At 36.0% G+C, this 24,765-nt stretch overlaps 1 protein-coding gene across 4 annotated transcripts in view; it reads right to left on the bottom strand.

Moving 5' to 3' along the window:
• Window positions 1–9,038: 9,038 nt before the first annotated feature.
• Window positions 9,039–24,765, bottom strand: part of UBR3 (ubiquitin protein ligase E3 component n-recognin 3) — a 241,425-nt gene continuing 225,698 nt past the window's right edge. For all 4 annotated transcript variants that reach the window (XM_045480143.1, XM_045480144.1, XM_045480145.1 and 1 more), the window contains 4 exons: window positions 17,854–18,033; window positions 12,669–12,878; window positions 11,759–11,898; window positions 9,039–11,454 (listed from right to left, as the gene is read on the bottom strand). In XM_045480143.1, the coding sequence (XP_045336099.1) occupies window positions 11,337–11,454; window positions 11,759–11,898; window positions 12,669–12,878; window positions 17,854–18,033 (648 nt within the window). In that variant the 3' untranslated portion in view covers window positions 9,039–11,336. The remainder of the gene's footprint in view (window positions 11,455–11,758; window positions 11,899–12,668; window positions 12,879–17,853; window positions 18,034–24,765) is intronic.

The raw sequence follows: 24,765 nt of genomic DNA, 5'->3' as shown, positions 1-24,765 counted from the left end.
AGTAGTAGTTCAGGACATCTGATCTTGTTGCCAATCTCAAAGGGAAACATTTCAATGTTTCACCATAAATATGATCTTTGCAGGTTTTTTCTTGGTATGTAACCTTTATCAGATTAAGGAAACTATCTTCTATTCCTAATTTATTAATAATTTTAACTGTGAATGCATGTTACATTTTTATCACATGATTTTTTTTTGTATCTACTGATGTTAACATTTTCTCCTTTATATGTTAATGTGGCCGATTACATTGATTGGTATTTTAATGTTAAACAATCCTCCCATTGTTTGAGAGATAAACTCAACCTGGTCATAATTTGTTATGGAAAATTTCAAACCATGTAAAAGTTGAGAGAATAACATAAAAATTCCCATGTACCCATCCTTCAGCCTCAATAATTACTAGTACGTAAGCAACTTTCTTTCATCTCTATTCCCATATTCCCATTTCCCACCCTCACCTCAGATTATTTTAAGGCAAACCCTAGACATTATGTCATTATTATCATATATACATCAGTGTATATCTCTAGAACTCTTTTTCAAAATATAGCCATAGTTTTTTCAGATGGGTCTCTTGTAAACATCATATGTTGGTTTTCTATTTAATCTGGGCTCACACCTTTTTCTTAACCAGGAATTCAGACTATTTCCACTTAATGTAATTTCTGTAAGTATGGATTCAAATGACTACCTTCTTATGTAATTATATCTCTCTCTACTGACTACATTTGTTTTTCACTCCTTTCATATGTTATTTTTGGTTGTTTTTTATTATTCCACTCTCTACTCCCACATTATTTTGGAAGTTTTACCCTCTTTGTATTCTATATTAAAGATTTTAAAAATTACCCTAGAAATTTACTTTCCAAGGTATAATGTTAATCTTATTTCTTTTACCAGAAAGTATTGAGTATGTCCCTATATCAGGTGAAATAAAAAGCCACAGGGGTAAGATGATTAAGCAGTCTGTTCCTTGAGGAACTTTAGTCTAAGCCAGGCCCTTTATTTTTCTTTTAAAGAATCTCTAGGTTTCCCAAGTTTAGACTACTACTTTTTTTCATTATGTAAACACCATATGTTTATAAAAAGAACTAAATATTGTATAAGCTTATTGTAGAGATTGTCAACAGTCTATGACATCTTTTTCACATATTAATTTTTTGGTTTCAGATCGCTATTTCAGAGAATCCAGCTGCTCTGGATCTTGACAAATATCTTTCTACACATTATATCTATCCTCATAACAACCTTATAGTGAAGCATTATCATCCAATCAGGAATGTGATTTCAGTGAGATTAATTTTCCCAGGATCACATGGCTAGTGAGTGGTAGGCTGGATTTGAATCTAGATCTGCTTGTCTCTAATGCTTATACTTTTTTCCACCATATTATATGGCAGGATTTATCAAAATGAGGGCTAGAGAAATTGTAGTGTGTATTAATACTTTAAGAGTACATGATTGTCACTTGATTTTATCGAGATGTAATTCACATACCATAAAATTCATTTTCTTAAAGCATATTGTTCAGTGGTTTTTATTATATTCACAAAGCTGTACAACCATCACCATGATCTAATTCCAGAATATTGTTATCTCCCCCAAAAGAAACCCTTTTTGTATTAGCAGTCATTCCCTATTTCCTCCTCCCCCAGGACCTTGGCAATCTTTAATCTACTGTCTGTCCCTATGGATTTGCGTATCCTAGATATCCTAGCTTTTTTCTGTAGCCTTTGTGTCTGGCTTCTGTCACTTAGCATGTTTTCAAGCTTCATCCATGTATAACATGGATTAATGCTCCACTCCTTTTGAGGTTGAAAAGCATTCTATTGTATGGATATACTACCTTTTGTTTATCCATTCACTGGTTTATTGTGGAGAATGTTGCTGTAAACATTTGTGTGCAAGTTTTTGTAGGACCATCTATTTTTTGTTCTCTTAGGTATATACCTAGGAGTGTAATTGCTGGGTCGTGTGGTAACTCTACGTTCAATTTTTTGAGGAACTGTCAAATACAGCAACATTATTTTACATTCCCATCAGCAAAGCATGAGAGTTCCAATCTCTCCACAGTGTCAGCACTTGTTATTGTCCATCCTTTTGACTACAGCCATCCTAGTGGGCATGAAATAGTATCCTACTGTGGCTTTGATGTGTATTTCCCTAATGGCTAATGACGTTGAGCATCTTCTTATGTGCTTATATGCCATTTGTGTATCTTCTTTGGAAAAAGTTTATTCAAATCCTTTGTCCATTTTTTAATTGGGTTGTCTTTTGGTCATTGTAGTTCTTTATATATTCTGCATATTAAGCATTATCTATATATGATTAACAAATATTTTTCTCCCATTCTGTGGGTTTCCACTTTCTTGATAGTGTTCTTTGATAAAGAAGTTTTTAATATGGATAGAGCCCAATTTATCTTTTTTTTTTTTTTTGGAGGGGCTTTTTTTTTTTTTTTTAAGTTTGTGCTTTAGGTGTCGTATCTAAGAAACTATTGCCTAATCCAAGGTCACAAAGACTTATAACTGTTTTCTTCTAATATCACCTTTACCCTTTTCTGAGACCATGTAAGAAATTTGAAACATTTCATTTATCCCTGCAGCTTATATTCTATCATTGTCAAACACTCACATACATACATATTGAAATCCCATATAATGCATTATCATATTTTGTGCAACATGTTCATTTAGTTATACTCACATATTTACCACAAATTTTGTTATTTCTTACTGAAATTTAATCTTCCACCAGGGTTATTTTCTCTTTGTCTGAAAACCTTTTTTGGGGGGGGGGGGATTTCCCTTCTTTCCTTAAGGATCTGTTGCTATTAAATTCTTTCAATTTTTATTTTAATGTCTTTATTTTGCCTTCATTCTTGAAGAATATTTCTGTTGTATAGAGAATCTTTGAGTCATTTTCTTTCAACACTTTGAAGATATTTTTCTACGGTCTACTTGTTTCCAATGTACTATTCAGAAATCAGAAATCTGGAGAGTAGTTCATTCTTTTTCTAGTGAGAGGCTGTTAATATTTCTTTCTTCCCTTTTTTATTTTTATTTTTTGGCACTTTCACTATGATGTGTCTAGGTATGGGTTCCTTTCTATTAATTCTACTTGGGTTCTACTGACTTCTTGAATTTATGGCTCAATGTCTTTCATCACTTGCAGAAAATCCTGTCATCTCTTTCAATATTGTCTCTGACACATTCTGTCTCTCCTATCTTTCTGGAACTTCAAGTATGTTTGACATTTTCATGATGTCCTCTAGGACTTTTACCTCTCTTACCTATTTTCCATCTTTTAGACTCTTCTGACCTATAATCCAGTCTACCAAGTCTTTCCTTAGCTGTGTCTCAAATGATTACACAGCTCCCTTGAGTTTTTTTCAGTACCAGAATTTCTAATTGGCTCTTTTTCTAATAAAAAAAAAAAATCACAATTTTAATATCTAGAATCCCAGTGGCCTGTTACTATTCTTTTTCTATTGATTCTGGTTTATGTGTATCATCTCATCATGTTCCTTTATTTGAAATATTTCTAGAAATAACTTTAGAATTTGGATGGTATCTTCCAGAGAGGAAGTTCTTTCTTTCTGCTAGTCACTGGAAAGCATTAGCAATCTATAACCAAGACTTTCTAGAGCTGGAATTGCTACCTTCACTCCATCAGTTCTTCTGCCGAAGTTTTCCCAACTTGCGGTTGGATGAAGCCAATCTTTTAGATGTGCTCAGAAACACTCACATTTGAGTGCTTATAATGGTTTCTCTACAGTGTTGGTACTTGAAAGGACAGCCTGACCTTAAAGAAAATGATTGGGTGACTTTCTTTCTTGGGGTTTTTGAAAGTTCTGCTTTGCATGTTGCCTTGCTTTACATGTTGCATGTGAAGTCTGACACAGCATACTTACCTTGTCTTTCTCAGGTATTTTCTTTTTGTGTCTGTAGGGCCTGAGAACTTCTATCTGTATAGTCTACTAGTGTTATTCTAGGGTGTGTCTTGGATTTGATTAAGGGTCAATTTTTCTGGTACTCTGTGGGCTCTTTCAATATGAACTTGAGGCTTCTTTTATTTGAGGAAAGTTCTCTTAGTCTATGTCTTTTTAAAAACTTTACATTTTGAACAAATTTTAGACTTCCAGAAGTTACATGAATAGTGCAGATTTCCTATATATTCCTGTTTCCTTTAATGTTAACAACTCATATAACTATAGAAAAATTATGAAAATCAGAAATTAGTATTAACTTACTATTAACTAAACTCCAGATCCAATTTGAATTTCACCAGTTTTCTCATTAACGTGTTTTTAGTGTCAAGATCTTGTCCAAAATCCCACATATTACAGTTAGTTATTCCTTCTTTGGCCCTTATAGTCTGTAACAATTCTTCAGTCTTTCCTTGTCTTTTACCTTGACACTTTGAAGAGTACTGCTAAGTTATTTTTTAGAATGTCCTTTAGTTCGGTTTGTCTGATGCTTTCACATGATTAAAGTTACGTACTTTTTGCAAGTTTATTACAGAAATAATATATATTTCTCAGTAAATCATATTAAGGGGTTCATCAAGTCAATAAGCTTTATTCCTGGTGATAGTAACTTTAATTACTGCATTAAAGTGGAGTCTACCATTCTCTACTATAAAGTTACTATCCTACCTTCTGTGGTTAATAAACATCTTGGGAGGCCTACTTTGAGACTGCACACATACTGTTGCTTCTTCAACTTCTGTCCACTCATTTGGCTTTTAAAGTTTTCTTCAGTAAGATGGGCCCCTAATAATCTCCACCTCCTGATACTTAAACACCCTTACATAAATCCCTCCCACATTGTACCAGAGTTGGTATATGTGGCAGAAGTGATCATATGCCACTTCCAAGATTAGGTTGTAAGACACTGAGGCTTTCATCTTGGGCTTTTTTATGTTCTCAGTCTCTCCTTCTCCTTCTTTTGGATCACTTGTTCTAGAGAAAGTCGGCTGCTGTGCTGTTATCAGCCATGGGGAGAGTTCCACATGTCAAGAAACTTAAGTCTCTAGTCAACAGCCACAGGAGCGAGTCTGGAAGCAGATCCTCCAGCCCCGGGCAAGCTGCCCTGGCTGATGCCTTAATCTTGTAAGGGACTCTGAGGCAGAAACACCCAGCTAAGCTACTCTTGGATTCCTAAACCACAGAATCTATGAAGTAATGAATATTGTTTCACTGCATTAATTTTATGGTAATTTGTTATACAGCAATTGATAACTAATGTAGTCTGAATAATTCAATCTGAACTTAAGAGAAGCCAGAAGAGTCTATGTTTTTTAATCATATTAGCTATTGTTTCTATTGTCCAAATGAGAAACCCAAGTGTGGGAGGCATTGAATTCACGATCTAAAAGTCATTCACAACCCCTTTTTTCCTCCCTGTATTCCTCTAGCATAGAGGCCCAAAAGCTAAAACACTTACCTTCCCAGATTTCTTTGCATTTAATAGCAGCCATCTGATAGTACTAATGAGATGTTATGTAAAAGTGTGCTGGGAAAGGGCTTCTCTTGCTGAACACTGGACAAAGCCTTAGGAAGAAGACTTTGACCTTTTTTCCTGTCTAGAAAACAAAGTTAGCAGCCATCTTGGTTTTGTTTTTACAGCAGCCTGGAGACTGACAGCTGTTTTGTAGCCATGAGGATGAAAGCTGTAATCTAACAATGTAGAAAAGGAAAAAGGTAGGGGTCTAGATCCATAATTATTTCTTTGTGCAGCTTCCCCTTACTGGTCTGCCTACTTTGACTTCCTTTTCCTTGAAACTAGTAAACCCCTTACTTCTTCAAGCCATTGTTTTAGTCAGGTTTTTTGTTTAAAAACAGGGCACATTCCTAACTAATATAATGAGGTGCAGTGAGGTCATTCAAACCCAGGTCTGCTGACTTCAAGCCCTAGATTCAGATGGTAAACCATCCCATCTGAATACAAGCAAAAACTAACTGAAAGTAGGTTTTGATGCAGACATGGTCAGATGTCCTGCAGACAGGAGTATGACCTGGCCATTCTAGGGAGAGTCAGAAAATTGCGTTCTTCTCCTCTACTTCATTGTCACTTTTCTGCTTTCTCACCTCCAGAAGCTATACTTTGGCTTCTACCTCTACCAGAACTAATCTTGGCAAACTGTGGCTGGCACCCTGTTTTTATAAGTGAAGTTTTGTTGGAACACAGCTATGCCCATTCACTTATGCATGTCAATGGATGCTGTTTGCATTGCAATGGCAGAATTGAATAGTTGAGACAGAAACCATCTGGCCCTTTATACAAAATGTTTGCTGACCTCTGCTCTAAACTAAGGCCATAGTGCTCTTTTTTAATATCACAATCTGCCCTAAAGTCTTACAATGATATCTATCCTTTTTTTTTTTTTTTGTCTTTTTTTGGTCTCGGCTTAAACATCACTTCCTCCATGTGGTCTCCTGTGAACTCCCCAAGATACACGAGTCCACTGATTCCCACAGCCTTCTGCCTAATGTGCTGATAACATCTATTTACTTGTAATTACATACTTAGTATTGTTTTCCACTAGATAGTAAGCAAACACCCCTTCTGCCTTGTTCAGTGTGGTATCCCCAGCATTTAGCTCAGTATCTGGCACATAGTAGCCACTTAATAAATATCCCTTGCTCTCCCTTACTTTACTGAATTCTGTCAAGTCTCTTCTGATACTATCCACTTCTGTCTCTACCACAGCTTACCTAGCTGAGCCAACCATCATGTCTTCGCTCTTTGAATGGGTATCTAACAGGTCTTCCCACTCTGGATCTCTCTCCACAGTGCAGCCAGACTGATTTTTCTAAGATACAAATCTGATTATGTCACTCTACTGTCTGAAGCCCAAAAATGGCTTCCCATGCTCTCTGAAAAAAGTCTAAATCTCTTAGAAGGCTTATAAAAACAGTTTGTAATTTAGATTTTTTCATCTCTCAGAAGTACCTATGTTCGAGTCACAACGATTCCCTTTCAGGTCTGTAAGTATAAGTTCTCTTTCAACCTTGGATCCTTGCCAATGGCATCCCCTTCAACTGACTGAAACACTACTCCCCCCCACCTCCACTTTCACCCAGGTATCTCCTACACAGTATTTGGGATCATCACAGACATCTGTATCCCCTGGAAGCCTCTTCATACTCCCAAGTCTGGTTTAGAGGTCCCTACAATAGTACCTTATACTCCACTTTCCTCCCTGCCAGCCTCCCCACCCCCAACACACAGCATTTGTAGCATTAATCACACAGAAAGCTATATGAGAAAAGGGGTTATCTGGCTTCTTTTCCCTTGTATTTCCAGTATTCATCACTGCCTGTCACATAAGAGGAGCTCAATAAATATTTACTGAATGGATTCAAATGTTTCAACAGTAATTTGTCCTGATTCCAAATGAAAACTTTGAAAACTTGCATTAAATCTGCTCATTAAATCTTATCATGAATTCCAATCCTATACCCCTCAATTTACTTAGCATGGGCCCCACACTCATTCCAACCAGCACTCCTAATTCTCTTACCATCTGATACTGCACCCACCTAATTCCCAGTCTAACTTCTACCTTTAAGGTCCTGGACTGCTGATCTCAGGAGCTCTATAAAGTCATAGAACCTTTCTAATTGGGTCCATTAAAATGTTATGGCCTCTAACCCTATTGGGCTCTCAATATGACTTCTGTGGTGCTTCTCCTTATTTCTAGCCTATTCTCTCCTAGCATATGTATGAATCACTTACCACTTAATCAAGCCCCAGATACACTAGGCCTGCTCACTGTCAACAGATGATCCTGCTCCTCTGTCACAACTTAAGAGGGAAGCAGATATGAATCCTCTTAGTTTGCTCCAGACTTTCTTCCCTTTCCCTTTGTCTCTTTTCCTTCCTCTTAACCTGAAGCCTTTATCTGTGCTCTTGACCCTACTTCTCTGGCTTGCTTTTGGGCTCTGCCGCATCAAGCTTGGCATTGCCACATTTTACATGGTAACTCTACATAAGGTCCCATTATGCCTTTTCATTGTGTTGCCTCAACTGGAGTCACATTCACTCCACTGCTACTTGATTATGGCACAGCAGAATGGAAGATAATAGCTCTTCTGTATTTCATATGCCTCATTATCAAGGGAGCTTGAAGGGTCACAACTTAAGAAGTGATCCTGTTGCCATCCTTCTGCCCACTCCAGCTCATCCAGCCAGATCATAAAGGAAAAGAACGATGTGCTATAAATGGGACTGAGACAGTCACAAGTCTTCTGCTCTCCCACCAACCATCACATGTCATACATAACCCCCAGTAAATGTATCTCATCTCAGTGGTTTGATTCTAGAGCTTAAAACCCTGTTGTGATGTGTTTTGTTGTTGTTCAACATGCCCTTAAAGATAAGCCAACAACAGGAACTTGAGAGTCAGCCATTACAATTCCAGAGATGGGATAGACTCTTGTGTTGTATATCCTCTTATGCTGCTGTCACCTCTAAGTCTTCAAGTGTTTTCAAATCAGCATCTTTTCCAAGTCACAGAAATCAAATCAGTAAATATCCAAATACATAAAACAGAAAAAAAGATGTGTGAATACAAATGGATTCCTAGTTGATAACTGCCTGGTAAACTGCAGGGTGGGAGGGGTAGGGGTGAACACCGTCAATTCCAGCACAACCACAGATCACTCAAAATAAACACTCTCATTAAGCACTTCAGATTTCTGAAGTGTAGCTGGAATTTTCAGAAAGCAGCAAGGACCACATAGTGTTCCTCAGATCTGCATATCCACTTCCTTCTCTCCTACTTCCAAAAACACACACACTTATACCAAGAGCTTTGTATTCATTTTAAGACAAGGACAGAAGAAACAGGAACTACCTATGTAAACAAAAGGTATTAAGGGAAAGCAAACCCTTTATATTTAACCCTACCTTAAAGCAACTATTAGTTATGTTATGCTTTGATCTTTTCCACTATGCTCACTTATATATATTATTGTCAATACCTTTGAAAAAAAGAAAAACATGTAAGAATTAAACATTTTAAGGACCTTTCACAAACCAAATGACAGTAGGTTTTTATTAACATATCTTACAATGTTGATTATTCCTAGTTTTGTAATCTCTGCTTAATTATAAAGATTGATTTAGCCTCTACAGTAATGTACTGTATTTAAATGATCATTCATACAAGATATCACACCAGTACATTTTTTTTTTTTGAATAATATACACACATCACTCTAGCTTGGACCTGTTATTTTTAAAAGTGGGTTTATAAATGGGACTTATAAAAGTTATGGGGGAAAAAATTAAAGTTCTAGTTTAGCAGCATGCATGTATGTAATTCAAGTACAATTTTCAACCAAGTGCTTTTTAAAAATTTACTGGTGACTAATTCACCAATATCAAAATAAACACTATCAAATACCCAAATTTTAATGTTAAGGCTAATATTTTCACTTCACATCCATATGCACAACCATAAAACATTCCATTTTAAATATGTAGTAATCAAAGTCGGAATACATTATACCATGTATATATAGCATCAGAGTTTCAAACTGTAGAATTATTCAAGTTCATGAATCCTGTAACAGTATTTACTAGAGATTTAAATTAGCATTTTGCTCTTCAACCACACTTACAAATGGTCTGGTATTCATAATGACCGATGCAAAAAATATGACAGGCTGAACTTATGATACAGTATTTAAAAAAGTAGCAATGTGTTGGAAAGGACAACTATTTAGTTAAACAGAATCAGTCTCATCTTTCAGAAAGTTATCTTAATATTTTGGAAATGTATATAAAAATAGCAAGCTATTTCCATGTATTTTATTGTAGAGCTATAGGTCATTTTTTGACATTTTGAACACATTTGAACATGTACTGTTCTGCTCTATTTTAATGCAAGACCATCGTTTAATGTCCATTTTCACATTCTGTAATGTCATGTCATTTGATAATTTTTAGAACATAGATCTGACTTTATTTTTGTATTTTATCATTAGATGCTTTTTAGTTTTTTACATGTAAAAATGTAATTTTATATAACAAGCCATGGAAGTTCGAAGTACCAGGAACTGCTTGATAGCACTATATATTAAATAGTCATCAAATTACTAAATAATTTGGAAGAAAAATCTTGTTAGCAATATATAACATGCTTTTCTGTAATCTTCCTTCTCTATTTATAGAGTGGGTTTTAGCTCAATCATTCCCATTCTTACTGATTAAAACCCCGACAAACATAAATTGCTTTTCGCAGCAGCTTCTAAGAAGAATGCAGATGCGGCTCATTCATGAGGGTCATCACCACTGAGCCTCTTCTTTTCCTTTTGGGAAACCAAGCAGAAATAGCAGTGATTACGCTGCACAAATACAATATAGATGAACCTCTCGAGATGATAGGGAAGTTCCAAAACTAAGCTTCATTTGTGGGTAAGTCTGAGCATTTCCAATTCAATCATTTAAACAAAAACTTGGTTGGTAATAAAAGGGGGGCATGCACAAAATCAAAATCTGCCATGTGTATGCTCTTAAAACTTTCGATTTTACACCAAAATCTATTTGTTAATACCTCAAGTAGTTCATCCAACTGAAATGGCAAATTTTGATTTTTAACGACTCCCTCCCCCAACCACACATATGTCCCCCAAAATGTACTGTATTATATTAACAGCAGCTATCTACTTATTTTACAACTATTTCAATTATTTACCTGGGGAGAATATTTATGAAATTCCTGAGAATGAATTAAGTTTTCAGCAAAGCCTTAAACTTTTAACAGATTCCTCACAATAAGAAAAAATTTTAAAGTCCTACTATTAGACCAACTTTTACTATACAGTATTTCACATAAATCATGTTTTACATTTTTTTTTCTAGTTACATACAGCAAAAATCTCAAATCAACACAAGAATGGCAGAGGGAAAAGATGCACTGTGTTTAGCAGATGCAAATTAAAACACACAGATATAAAGAAGCAGTAAAACTTTAAATAAATCACACCCACTCTAAGTATCAATGAATAGCTGATATGCATTGCTGGGAGAATCATTTTTAAATGATTTTGTCAACAAGTTGTGCTTATTATTAATTGTGGACTTAAAAAAAAAAAGGACCATTAAAGAATGATTTAACTTATTTGTTATGTTCTCCAGATACTTAAAAAAAAGTTTATTATACCATTAATGTCATTACCAAGCACCTAATTTTGGAAAGGCTTCATAATATATGTTTTCTTTTTCTCTCTCAGCAAAAGCGTTAATCCCCAAAACTAAGGTAAAGCTTATTGTTGATAAATTCTTAATGAAAATGATATAATGCAATGCTGAGGTGGTGAATCACAGCCCATTGTAATGTGGACCCCATCTTTTGTTGATGTGATCAAAAGTATGAGAAATCCACTGCTGCTCAAGAACTTTGTATCTTTCTTTACAAATGTAGAGAGGCTTGCCTCGCCTAGAATAAAAAGGGAAAAAAAGGCATTAAAAGTAATACAATACAGTGAAGATTTCACACACATTATTAAAAAATAGATTCTTTATGTTAAAAATCTCATATAGTAATCTGGTTTACTTCCTATTTCCTGAGCGTATGGATGTGGAAAGTATCTCAAAAACTAGAAATAGCTCTAAAGTAATGACTGTCAGAATTTCTTGATAGAGAACATATTTGTTATTACAATTACAAAGCCAGGAATGGTACATTGTTCTTACTGATCAAACCTCAATAAAACATTTAAATATACCCATGTGCATCTAACCTAAGATCCCGATCTTCTTCTCCGTGAGCATCCAAATACACAGAACCCCACAGGCAGAAGCGGTGGCCTCGAATGATGATAATCACCGATGCATTGATTAAAAGGAAAATCCCTGTTCCAGCACCACAGTTCTGAGAATGCTAAAAAATTAAAAATATATTAATGATCCTCATGATCAAATGGACCTTATAAGAAAATAAAGAATGCCTTAATCTTCTAAATAATACTGAAATATTTCTTAATTTTTTTAAAAGTTCACTGATCCATTTTGAGAGAGAGAGAGAGAGAGAGAGAGAGAGAGAGCGAGCATACAGGGGAGGGTCAGAGAGAAAGGGAGAGAGAATCCCAAGCAGGTTCTGCACTGTCAGCACAGGAGCCCGAGGCAGGGCTCACGAATGGTGACATCATGACCTGAACTGAAGTCAGATGCATAATCTACTAAGCCACCAGGTGCCCCTACTTAAATTTTTAATAAGATTTCATCTAAGTTAAATTTATAATTTCATTCTTAACACTTGATTAATAATACATTAGGAGGAATTTGGGTAAGGATTATATGGGAAAGCAAATAAGAGCCAACTTAAATCTAACTCTGAGGCTAGCATCCACAACAGCAGGCAGAACTGTTGTTTCATTGTCCATCATTTAAGAGCATGAGCCATTAAAGGGCAATGGGAGTAGGGAGAGGAACTGGAATTGTACTTAAGAAAAGTATTACTCACTTGAATTTTTTTTAACCTTTCTATCAGATTAAAAAGAACAAACAAAAGAACAAAAATGAAATCCTTGCGTACTGAGCATTTAATTCAAAGAGTAGTTAAATATGAAGAGTTGGCTTCACCACATATACCACATTTCCATGTGACAGATTTTAGTTTTCATAAATTGTATATTATTTACTATTACTTACCAATACACATTCACAGTAACTCTGTTGCTTGCAGCAAAGTCCTTTCAGGCATACAAAAGTACCACAAACAAGGCAAACAGCAGGATCTTTAGGAACTTTGGTGCACACACTACAGGTCTTTCTGTGGTAGTACTGAAAAATGGTGTTATAATTCTCAGGCAACTGGAGCAGGTGTGGTAATTTCCATCTTGACTCTTGGATAAGCAAGGCCTAAAAGATCCAAAAATATTCATTAGTCCTTTGTATTTAAGTCACTAACAAAAATTTTTTTTTTTCAAAATACTGTACTTATTTTTTAAAGGCTTGTTTTGTTTTTTGTCTCAAGTTTTTACTTAAATTCTAATTAGTTAATATATAGGGTAATATTGGTTTCAGGAGAATTTAGTGATTCATCACTTACATATAAAATACAGTGATCATCACAACAAGTGCCCTTCTTAATACCCATCACCCATTTAGCCCGTCCCCCACCCACTTCTCTCCATCAAGCCTCAGTTTGTTCTCTATAGTTAAGGGTCTCTCATTGTTTGCTTCCCTCTCTCTCTCTTCTTTTTCCTCTTCCCCTATGTTCATCTGTTTTGTTTCTCAATTTCCACATATGAGTGAAATCATATGGTATTTTTCTTTCTGACTTAAAGGCTTTTTTTTTTTTTATTAAAGAAAAAGCCTCGGTATGCATGTGGTATATCTTCTTTGTTAAAACTCTTCTCATTTTCATTTTACAAATGACTAAAACAGTGCTTCAACAATTACCAATCTCTACTTTCATATGTAGTTTCCAATTACAATATGATGTCAGTTTTTAGATTAAGCACATTGAAACCTATTAATACTTTACAAGAAAAATATTCAACATAACTGAGAAAGCATGGAAAATATATCTAGATGTACTTGTTTTTATTTTTTTTATTTTTTATTTTTTTAACATTTATTTATTTATTTATTTATTTTTTTCAACGTTTATTTATTTTTGGGACAGAGAGAGACATGGCATGAACGGGGGAGGGGCAGAGAGAGAGGGAGACACAGAATCGGAAACAGGCTCCAGGCTCTGAGCCATCAGCCCAGAGCCTGACGCAGGGCTCGAACTCACGGACCGCGAGATCGTGACCTGGCTGAAGTTGGACGCTTAACCGACTGCGCCACCCAGGCGCCCCAACGTTTATTTATTTTTGAGACAGAGAGAGACAAAGCATGAACGGGGGAGGGTCAGAGAGAGGGAGACACAGAATCTGAAACAGGCTCCAGGCTCTGAGCTGTCAGCACAGAGCCCGATGCGGGGCTTGAACTCACGGACCGCGAGATCATGACCTGGGCCGAAGTCGGACGCTTAACCGACTGAGCCACCCAGGCGCCCCGATGTACTTGTTTTTAAATAGGCTTAATGCAACATTTTAAAAAGTTAAACATTTTTAAAACCCAAGTTTTGATCTTTCTCAGATAAACAATTTATTGGCTTTTTTTTTTTTTTTAAAGGTAAGGTCATAGTTGTAACTTATTATTTCTACCTTGATACTGTATAATCTAGAATCTCCTTCTTAGAAGATGTAAAATCTACTCACACCACAAGCTGCTAAGGCCTTTTGTATCCATAAGTGCTGGGGCTTACAACTCTTTTCAAAAATTTTCTGCTCTAAGTATGAAAAAACCTGCCAAATTAAATTTCCCTGCATACTATACTTTATTCGTTATTCGCAGTTGTACAAAAATACTGGTAATAGCACTAATTTTTTTCTAGATGCCTCTCCATTAACACTTAAAATAGATAAAATGTAGTATGAATCTATTATCTCAAGAAACTGTATAGAAGGCAGGCAATTCATATGGTGATCACTTCACATTACCTACAGCCATAATCCATCTAAATCAAAGCAGTACTTAAGCAGCCAGCTTGGCACTTATCAATAAGTTCATGGATAAAGTAGCCATGGAGGCAAGAATAAGGACAACATATGGGCTTACAATATGATACTTGCCTGTATTCAGTGTCCAGTCCCACACTGCAAAGATTGCATATTTTGTAATGGGTTGATTATATTACACTCTTCCATCAGTGGAAGGAATAGCCATTTGTCCTCACTGAACTTGATACTTATCTAGATTAGGTTGTAAATTACCCAGTAGCTCACACCACATGGTCTTAAAGAATTCTCTTCAAACAGAGATATAAGGCCAATAGGTAGATGTCTATGGAATTAACTGATTCTAACATATATTCAAAAATCTGAAAAAACTGCTGATCTTCAAATGATGAACTTACTTTGCTGATCAATTTTTAGATGGCACCAGCTGGAAGAAAATAACTATCAAATGGGGTAAACGCTCCTACAGAATGAGGTATACAGCCTAAACCAGCAATCAGTATATATGGGTGATCATTTTCTCACAGATGAAATGCACCAATCTGGAAACCAGGGAGTGCAAAGTGGTTTTGGCGTCTCTCATGATCACACCTAAGAATTCAGTTTTTTATTTCTGTTTCCCTGCTATTCTGAATTCCTGTGTGATTTTAGGACCATCCTAAGGAAGCTGTGTACTATCCTCCATCAGAGGATATAATAATATTTCTACCAAATTAGAAACTAAATGTCATCTGGCCATTTTAGGTTCCCCACATTACTAAAAGAAGAAAGAAATGGCTTAAAGCATTATCTGGAGAGACTGACCTTGACTATCAGGAGGAACTGAAATATTGCTATACAATTAGCAGCAGTATGTTTCGAAGTTAGAGATCTTCCACCCCCCCACCCCTCACCCCCACCTGCCATGTCCCAAAACTGTTGCAATCAAACTGTCTGCCTATAACCAAAGAATCTTAGCTGGTATAAAAAAATTAGAAGTAGTAATTCAGGCTATCTTTCAAGGGTAGTTTTGTTAGACTATTCCGCTCCAATCACTGTTTATCTTGTTCAAACTTAAAATTCCAGGTAAAGAAAATCTGGTTGATCTGGGTCAGGGTTAAGGATTAGAGACAGAACAGAATGGATAGGAACAAGCACAGGGATGCAGGTCAGATATAAGTACATTCAAATAACTGGTAAAAATTCAATTTAAGTAGAAATAAATAAATGACTACTATTCTGGCTCTAAAACAAATCATTATCACTCAATTTTACAAAAAAGATTAATTATTTTTAAATGATGCTTTTTTTTTTTTTTTTTTTTTTTTTAAGTAGGCTCCATGCCCAGCATGGAGCCCAACACAGGGCTCAAACTCATGACCCTGAAATCAAAACCTGAGCTGAGATCAAGAGCTGGATGCCTAACTGACTGAGCCACCCAGGTGGCCCTAGATGATAAATTCTTATTATCCATCAATATCCATACCAATAATCATATATCCAACATGTAAGCTTGCTATTATGCAAATGAGTGAATTTTTATCTATTGCTTAACTCATGACTCCTATGAAGACACAAAATTTTAAGTACACTTATCACTTTCTCCTGTCCTGGTTCTACAATTATACCCATCTCTTACCCCTAGTCATTCCTTATAGGTTTTGAGACATCGATATGTAACTTCAGATTCTAGCTATAATCTATAAATAAATTACTACATAGGACAAAATTTTTACACATAATATACAAGGTTCAATGTCTTGAAATTCTCTTCCCTTTTAAAAAAAAGAGCATATTATCTCCTTGAGGATTTCAACAAAAAACAAAATGAACAAAAGCAGAGATATTTTTTATTTATGCTTACCTTGCCTTTACTATTCACCCAGTGTTTTAAAAATTAAGTCTAGTCTGACACCTCCCTCTAAAATACTCATTTTCTGTCCCTTGATGTTAAAATTCTCATTTTCCCTGAAACATAGCCCTTCTTTCATCAGTTCTATTTCTACCAATGATATCATCCTACAAGTTAACTGTTCCACAAATTATTTATTAGGTGACTAGTCTGTATCAGGTACTTTCTAAGAGCTAGGAATTCAAGGATAAATAAGGAACAATTTTTGCTTTTGGAGCCCCCATTCAGACATATTAAACAAACATAAGTGATAAATATGGCAACTGTTAGTGACCATGGTAAAAGTACTGTCATACAGCACAACAGAGAGAGGGGATTAGAACTGAAGAGGAAGATGGGTTATCAGAAAAAGCTTTATAGAAGAGGTATGTGTATCTTAGCAAAACCTTAATGGGTGATTAATTCAACATGAGAAGGGTAGGAAAACTGCTTTAGATAAGAGCAACAGCAATAAGCAATAACACAGATGTTTAAAAATATACAGCACACTTAAGAAACATTCTTCTGTGGTCTGAGCAAGGTGGTAGCAGGGGAGTGATATAGAATGAGGTTAGAAAGGCAAGCAAGATGGTGAAAATTCTTGAATGTCATGCAAAGACTTCCTATCTTCCTCTGGCCAATGGGGCAGCATCAATGGTGTTTTAAGCAAGACCACATTTCTATCAGATCTATGTCTCCTAGCTACTACTCTTCCGATGATTTGAGTTCCAAGGTTTTAAAGTCAAGTACATCTGGTCATCAAGCCCTATATATTTTTTCTAAAATGTCTCTTGCATTGGTTACATTCTAATTTCTACTATGCCAGATTTTGTACTATCTAATTTCTACTATAAGACCAGATTTTCTTCACCACCTAAACAATCCCTGACATTCCTGTCTCCTTCAATTTACCTACCAAAAAAACCTCCCAAATTACCTCCCTAATACACTAATTCCAGTTCTCAAAAACTGTAGTTCTACCTATAGAAGAAAGTCTGAGCACCAAACCATGGCATTCACAGCCACCTCCCACTGCCCCCACTCTATCTTTCCAATTACCTCATCTCCAAAACAAAATTTTTTTACCAGCCAAGCTGGCAGCATAGGCAAATTGTAAAGTTAAAACAAGGCCTTTTAAATCTGCTAGTCCAGACCTTTGACTTTTTGGTGACAGTTCTCTTTCCAGTAAGCTTACAAGTTCCTTGCCTATCTTAAAATTGCTTTATATCTTCCAAGTCTAGTACTATCATAATTTAATGCATTCAATAAAAATTTGATGACCTAAAACAAACTAAAAGTAATATATTAATAACTTAGGTTTGTTCACTGAAATATTTCTGCTTTTATACTCATTATATATGCAAAACCATTTTTTCAACATCAGTTTTTTAACAAATGCTGCCAAGAACAGATGACCTGAAATTTTTAATTATTCATTATTGTTTTTACATACCTTTCCTTGTTCCGCATGTCTTTCAGTAAATGAATTTATCTCAAAACACCACTGAGATATAATATCAAATGCTGGAACTGGCCAATCCAGACAGGAGGCACTGATGAATGGATGTTCTGTTTGGTAAAACGTTGGCAGAAGTCCCAGGCAGCTGGAAAGAACTGAAAATTCTTCTTCTTCCTTTTAGACATGAAACAGGAAATTCTCAAGACATTTCATCAAGAACATTCATTTCTCATTAAAGATATTTTAAGTGTCATCCTTATCAACTGCTTTCAGACAGTAAGAAAATTTTCTTAACATTCAACTAAAGAAAAATGAAGGGAGTAGGAGGAGCAAAGGAGAGAGAATAGGTTTCTAGCTTTTATATTCAAATATCCCCAGTATTTCTCTTTGAAATTCAAATCTTAAACTGCCATACCAGTCTTCTATGTATTTATTTTTTAAATAGTGTTGTCACATTTCTGATGAATACAGTCTATAGAACCCAACTACTCTGTGAGAGCAAATGTTTTTGGGGCAAAGGGAAAGTGGCTTTTGATTAAAAACACACAGGCTGTCAGTGTGGATGAACAGTAAAAACATGGAATGCACGAGACATAGTGCAAAATAATTTGCCTGGACCCTGAATGAGTGTAAAACAGTTTTTATTTACTCTTTTATTTAAAAAGTTTTTAAATGTTGATTTATCTTTGAGAGAGACAGAGAGAGACAGAGAGAGAGAGAGTGAGTGAGTGGAGGAGGGACAGAGGGGGAGAGGGAGACACAGAATCTGAGCTGTCAGCACAGAAGCCGATGCAGGGCTCAAACTCACAAGCCAGGAGATCATGACCTGAGCTGAAGTTGACCGCTCAACCAAATGAGCCACCCAGGCACCCCAACAAGGTCAGTTTTTAAAAGAGGGTGGAGTTTTTAAAAGCTTGAGAGATCTAAGTGCCAGCTAAGCTGAAGCTCTACTCTGTAATAAAAGAACCAAAGAATTCAGTGAGCCAAGGACACATATCCTGATTTTGAAAAGAATCTGTTAGTCTTATAAACACCAAAATACACCCTCCAATCCTTCTCTAACTAAAAGACCATTTAGGAGACTCATACGTTTACTTTCCCCTGTCCACTGGATCAGTTCCTATCATCCTCCAAATTCCAGGTCACCTGGGAATCCTTTCCCGACCAAACTTAATGACAACTTAGGTTACTCAGCTCCATTCAGATGAAGTTAATCCTTCCATACCTTGTAAACACTTCTCATGTTTATATTTTCTATTAATTAATTAATTTAAAAATAAATCAGCATTTCCTATAAGACTGTGGGAGTAGTCCCTGGGGATAGGGGCTGTGTACCTCCAGCGCTTGGCACATAGTAGACATTCAACACACATCTGTTTGTAAAACTGAACTCATTATGCAGATTAAGCACAAAATTCTAAAATGTACAACAAAGAAAAATAAAGATAAAAAAGCAAAATGATACACAGGCTGAAAAAGATGTTAATGTTTAAAATCTCTAGAAATGAGGCTGCAAATCCCCCATTTACATAGCTACACAAGGCATCTTAAAAAACAACTTTATTGGGGCGCCTGGGTGGCGCAGTCGGTTGAGCGTCCGACTTCAGCCAGGTCACGATCTCGCGGTCCGTGAGTTCGAGCCCCGTGTCAGGCTCTGGGCTGATGGCTCAGAGCCTGGAGCCTGTTTCCGATTCTGTGTCTCCCTCTCTCTCTGCCCCTCCCCCGTTCATGCTCTGTCTCTCTCTGTCCCAAAAATAAATAAACGTTGAAAAAAAAAAAAAAAACAACTTTATTGAGGTGTAGTTTATATACCATAAAATTCATCCACTTTGAGTGTATTTTGATGAATTCTGGCAAGTGTAGCCAAGTAACCACTACTACAAAAAAACTTTGGAACAATTCCATCCCCTCCAAGTTTCCTTGTGCCTGTATGCCTTCAATTCCAGCCATTACTCCTGGCCCCAAGAAACCACTAATCCTGCTTGCTGTCATTATAGTTTTGGCTTTAAAAAAATTTTTCATATAGATAGGCTCAAACAGTATGTGTATATATGTATATGTGTGTGTGTGTATGTGTATGTGTGTGTGTGTGTGTGTGTGTGTGTGTGTAGATAGATAGATAGAGAAAATCTTTTGTGCCTGGCCTCTTTCAGTTAGCAAAATATTTTGAGATTCATTCATGTTATTCTATCAGCAGCCCATTCCTTTTTACTGCTGAGTAGTATTCCACTGCATGGATATTACCACATTTTGTTGATGTATTCACTAGCTGATGAATTCTGGCTTGTTTCAGTTTTTGACTACACAAATCAAGCTGTTATAAACATTTATGTAAAAGTCTTTATGTGAATATATGTTCTCATTTCTTTTGGTAGATACTCAGGATAGCTCAGCTTTTTAAAGAAACTGCCACATTTTTTTCAAATTTGATTATAACATTTTGTATTCCCACCAGCAATGAGTGAGAGCTGCAGATACTCCAAATCCTTACCAACACTTGTAACATTAATTTGTACTCTTCTCATCAACAATGATGGCGAACACCTTTTTACTTACTTGTAGGTCTTTTATATATATTAAAAAATTTTTAATGTTTACTTATTTTGGGGAGGGGGGAGGAGAGAGAGAGAAAGAGAAAGGAATGGAGGGAGGGTGGGAGGGAGAGGCAAAAGAGAGAGAGACAAAGAACTCAAAGTGGGCTCCAGGATCCATGCTGTCAGCACAGAGCCTGAAGCAGGGCTTGAACTGTGAGATCATGACCTGAGCCGATGTCGGATGCTTAACCAACTGAACCACCCAGGCGCCTCTCTTTCACACATATCATTCCTATGAAAAGTGCCTATACAAATTTTATGCCCACTGTGTGGTTTTTGTTTTAATTATTGACTTACAAGAGTTCTTAACATATTCTGGATACAAGTCCTTCCTCCATATATTTTTTTTAATTGAGATGTAATTTGTATTCCATAAAATTCACCCTCTTAACATGCACAGTTTAGTACATTCACAGAATTGTGCAACCATCACAAACTAATTCCAGAATATTTTCATCGCCCTATTGTAAATAGAATTATTTCTTTAAAAAAAAAAAAATTTTTTTTTAACATTTATTTATTTTTGAGACAGAGAGAGACAGAGCATGAACGGGGAAGGGTCAGAGAGAGAGGGAGACACAGAATCCGAAACAGGCTCCAGGCCCTGAGCTGTCAGCACAGAGCCCGACGCGGAGCTTGAACTCACAGACCGCGAGATCATGACCTGAGCTGATTAACCGACTGAGCCACCCAGGCACCCTGGAATTATTTCTTAAATTTCATTTTTGGATTGCTCACTGCCAGTGCAAATAAATTAGATGTGGGTTGGGGCGCCTGGGTGGCGCAGTCGGTTAAGCGTCCGACTTCAGCCAGGTCACGATCTCGCGGTCCGCGAGTTCGAGCCCCGCGTCGGGCTCTGGGCTGATGGCTCAGAGCCTGGAGCCTGTTTCCGATTCTGTGTCTCCCTCTCTCTCTGCCCCTCCCCCGTTCATGCTCTGTCTCTCTCTGTCCCCAAAATAAATAAACGTTGAAAAAAAAAAATTTTTTTTTTAAATTAGATGTGGGTTGTTTTTTTTTTTTTTTTTTTTTTTATGGTACATAGATCATGTATCCTATAACTCTGCTGAACTCAGTGATTTGCTTTAATAGTTTTTTGGAGATTCCTTATAATTTGCCCACATAAAAGATTATCTAATTTGAAAACAGACGTTATTTTACCTCTTCCTTTCCAATCCAGATGCCTTTTATTTCTTTTTCTTGCCTAACTGCTCTTCCCAGAACCTCTAACTCAATACTAAAAAGAAGTGATGAGGGCAGCCATCCTGGTCTTGTTCCTGATCTTCAGGAGAAAGTTTCCTATCTTTCATTATTAATTATGATGTTAGCTATGCATTTTTCATACATTTCTTTTATTAGGCTGAAAAAAATTGCTTTCGGTTGTTTTTTTCGTGTTTTTACCATGAACAGGAATTGAATTTCGTCCAAAAAAATTTTTGACTACTGAGATGATAATATGCTTTTTAAAAATCTCTTTTATTGATATGGTGAATTAAATTAAATTAAATGATTTTTGTTGTTGAACCAACTATGCATTCCTAGAATAAACCCACTTGGCCATGATGTATTATCCTCTTCTACTGCTAATATTTTGTCAAGGCGTTTGCTTTATGTTCATGAAAGATGTGGGTTTGTAGTTTTCTCACGATGCCTGATTTGGGTGTCAGGGTAAAATTGGCCAATTAAAATGAATTTGGACTGTTTCTTCTTCCTCTGTTTTCTGAAAGAGTTTATATGTATCAATGGAATTTCTTCCTTAAATGTTTGATAGGATTCACCATGATGTTATCTTTGTTGGTATAAAGTTGTTGACTTTTCTTTTTTGGAAGGATAATAATTATAGAGGTTTAATAGCTAAATCAACTTTCTTACTTTATACAGATCTAGTTAAGACTTTCTATTTCTTCTTGAGTCAGTTTTAGTAAGTTTTATTTTTCAAGGAATTTGTCCATTTAATCTACATTAACAAGTTTATTGGCAAATGTTATTCATAATACTCTCTTACAGTTTTGTAGGGATGTTTCCTCCTTCATTCCTGATATTGGTAATTTGTACCTTCTTTTCTTTTTCTTATCGATCTGGTGAGGAGTCTGGCTCCTGGTTAAAATTCTATGTGTGATTTTTTCAGACCTAACTATAGGCAATTTATAAAGGTTTTACTTCGCAGTCTTCATGGATGAAAACTGCCCTCCCTACATAAGATCCAGTACACAGCCAAAATGCACTGCAGTCTCTGAAGGAATTTCTAGTCAAGTTCTCAGCCCCCTACCCCCATCCTGTCACACTCTTTCATATATTTACATTCCCAGCCCTGGTACCTTTATTCCTAGGCTTCTTTATCTGAAGCCTTGAGAAGGAGTGTCTTCTACTCTTATCCTTGTCTCCCCAACCTCTTCTCTATCTCAGAGTCCATAACACTGCCAGAGCTTTTAGTTCGGGGTTTTTGGGGCTCCTTCAACAGATCCCCATATCTGTGCTGATACACCTGATCCTCCACTGTTGTACCATTTCATTCCATAAGGGTAAATGGAACAGAAGGAACTGGCACTTCTTCTGGTCTTAGCCTCCTGCTTCACAGTAAGTGACTGAAGACCTAATTCTCTACTTTTGGCTTATGACTGACTTTAATCAGCTACTCTGACACCCAGCAGCTCAATTCTCTTTCTCCCAGCTCAGCTGAGCTCCTAACATTTTAGGTTTATCCATTTTACTGATCTTCACAAAAAAACAGATTTTTGACTCACTGAATTTCTCTACTGTCTCTTCATTACTCCTTCATTGATTTCTGCTCTAATTTTTGTAATTTCCTTTCTTTTAATTGCTCGGGGTCTAATTTGAAACTAGAAGCTTCATAAAGTAGAAATTTAGACAAATGACTTGAGAAGTTTCTTCAATTTTTTAAATGTTTATTTACTTACTTTTTTGTGTGGGGGCGGGGGCAGAGGCAGAAGGAGAGAGGATCTCAAGCAGGCTTGGTGCTATCAGTGCAGAGCCCCATGCAGGGCTTGACCTTATGACCTGAGATCTGAGCTGAAATCAAGACTAGGACATTTAACTGACTGAGCTATCTAGGTGCCCCTAGAACTTTCTTCTTTTTAAATATAAGCATTTGAAGCTGTATCTCTCCAAGGACTACTTTAGCGGCATCCCACTTTTTTGCTATGCTGTGTTTTCATTTTCACTCAGTTTAAGTGTTTTCTAATTTCCTTGGAATTTCTGACCTAATGTAAGTTATTTAAAAGTATGTTGCTTAATTCCCACACATTTGGGGATTTCCATATTTTTTGTTATTGATTTCTAATTTAATTCCTGTGTGGCAGAAACGTGTTGTATGATTTCAGTTCTTCTGAATTTATTGATACTTGCATTATGGCTTGGCATATGGTATATTCTGGTGAATATTTCATGTACACTAGTAAAAAATATGCATTCTATTATTGTTTGGTGAAGTATTCTATAGATGTCATTACACCAAGTTGATTGATAGTATTATTCAGATAACATTTATACTATTTGGTTATCTGTCTACTTGTTATTGACTAGTAAGAAAGAACCCTGAAATCTCTAGTTGTAATTGTGGATTTGTCTGTTTTTTCTTTCAATTCTGTCAATTTCTGCATACGTAATTTGGAGTTTTGTTGTTTTGTGCATATATATTTATAAATGATTTATCTTACTGCTGTTTTGAGAGAAGACAGTTATTTCTAATGTAAGACACAAAAATAACCTGAGAAAAAGGGAACTACCAATGGTAGAAAAATAGCAACATTTCCATCTTTGTGACAGGAAATCCAACAACCAATAAAAATTAACAAAGATTTACATAAATGTATTTCTTTTCTCCTGGGATTCCTAGGCTACTTCATGATTACTTGGCCTGTATTTTATGAAGCAGATACTGAGTCCAAATGCAGTTCACTGAAATGAAAGAATCATAGCTGAGGAAAAATTTATGAAAGAAATAAAAAATGAAAGAAAAGTTTCCCATTCAACTTAAACAAAACAGAGTGGCAGATTATTCTAAACAAAGAAAAGTCATGAGATACTTTTTTCAAGATCACACAGTAAATTATCTTTTTAATTTTTTCATTCTCTAATTATTTTCAAAAGAAGTGCTATATAACAAGTTAATTGGAGTAAAAGAAAATGGCTCCTAAATATGGAACATGCTCAACCTTAGGAGGAATGCTAATAAAAACTACAATGAGATATATTTTACCTAGACAAAAGATCTAGAGGCAAAAATCAAACAGTGTGATAACACACTAAGTAGATACAAGTACAGTATAGGGAAACTCTCATACATTACTGTCAA

The sequence above is a fragment of the Leopardus geoffroyi genome, chromosome C1, assembly GCF_018350155.1.
Source record: "Leopardus geoffroyi isolate Oge1 chromosome C1, O.geoffroyi_Oge1_pat1.0, whole genome shotgun sequence".
In the NCBI taxonomy this organism is placed as follows: domain Eukaryota; kingdom Metazoa; phylum Chordata; class Mammalia; order Carnivora; family Felidae; genus Leopardus; species Leopardus geoffroyi.
This window is presented reverse-complemented; position numbering and strand designations above follow the sequence as displayed.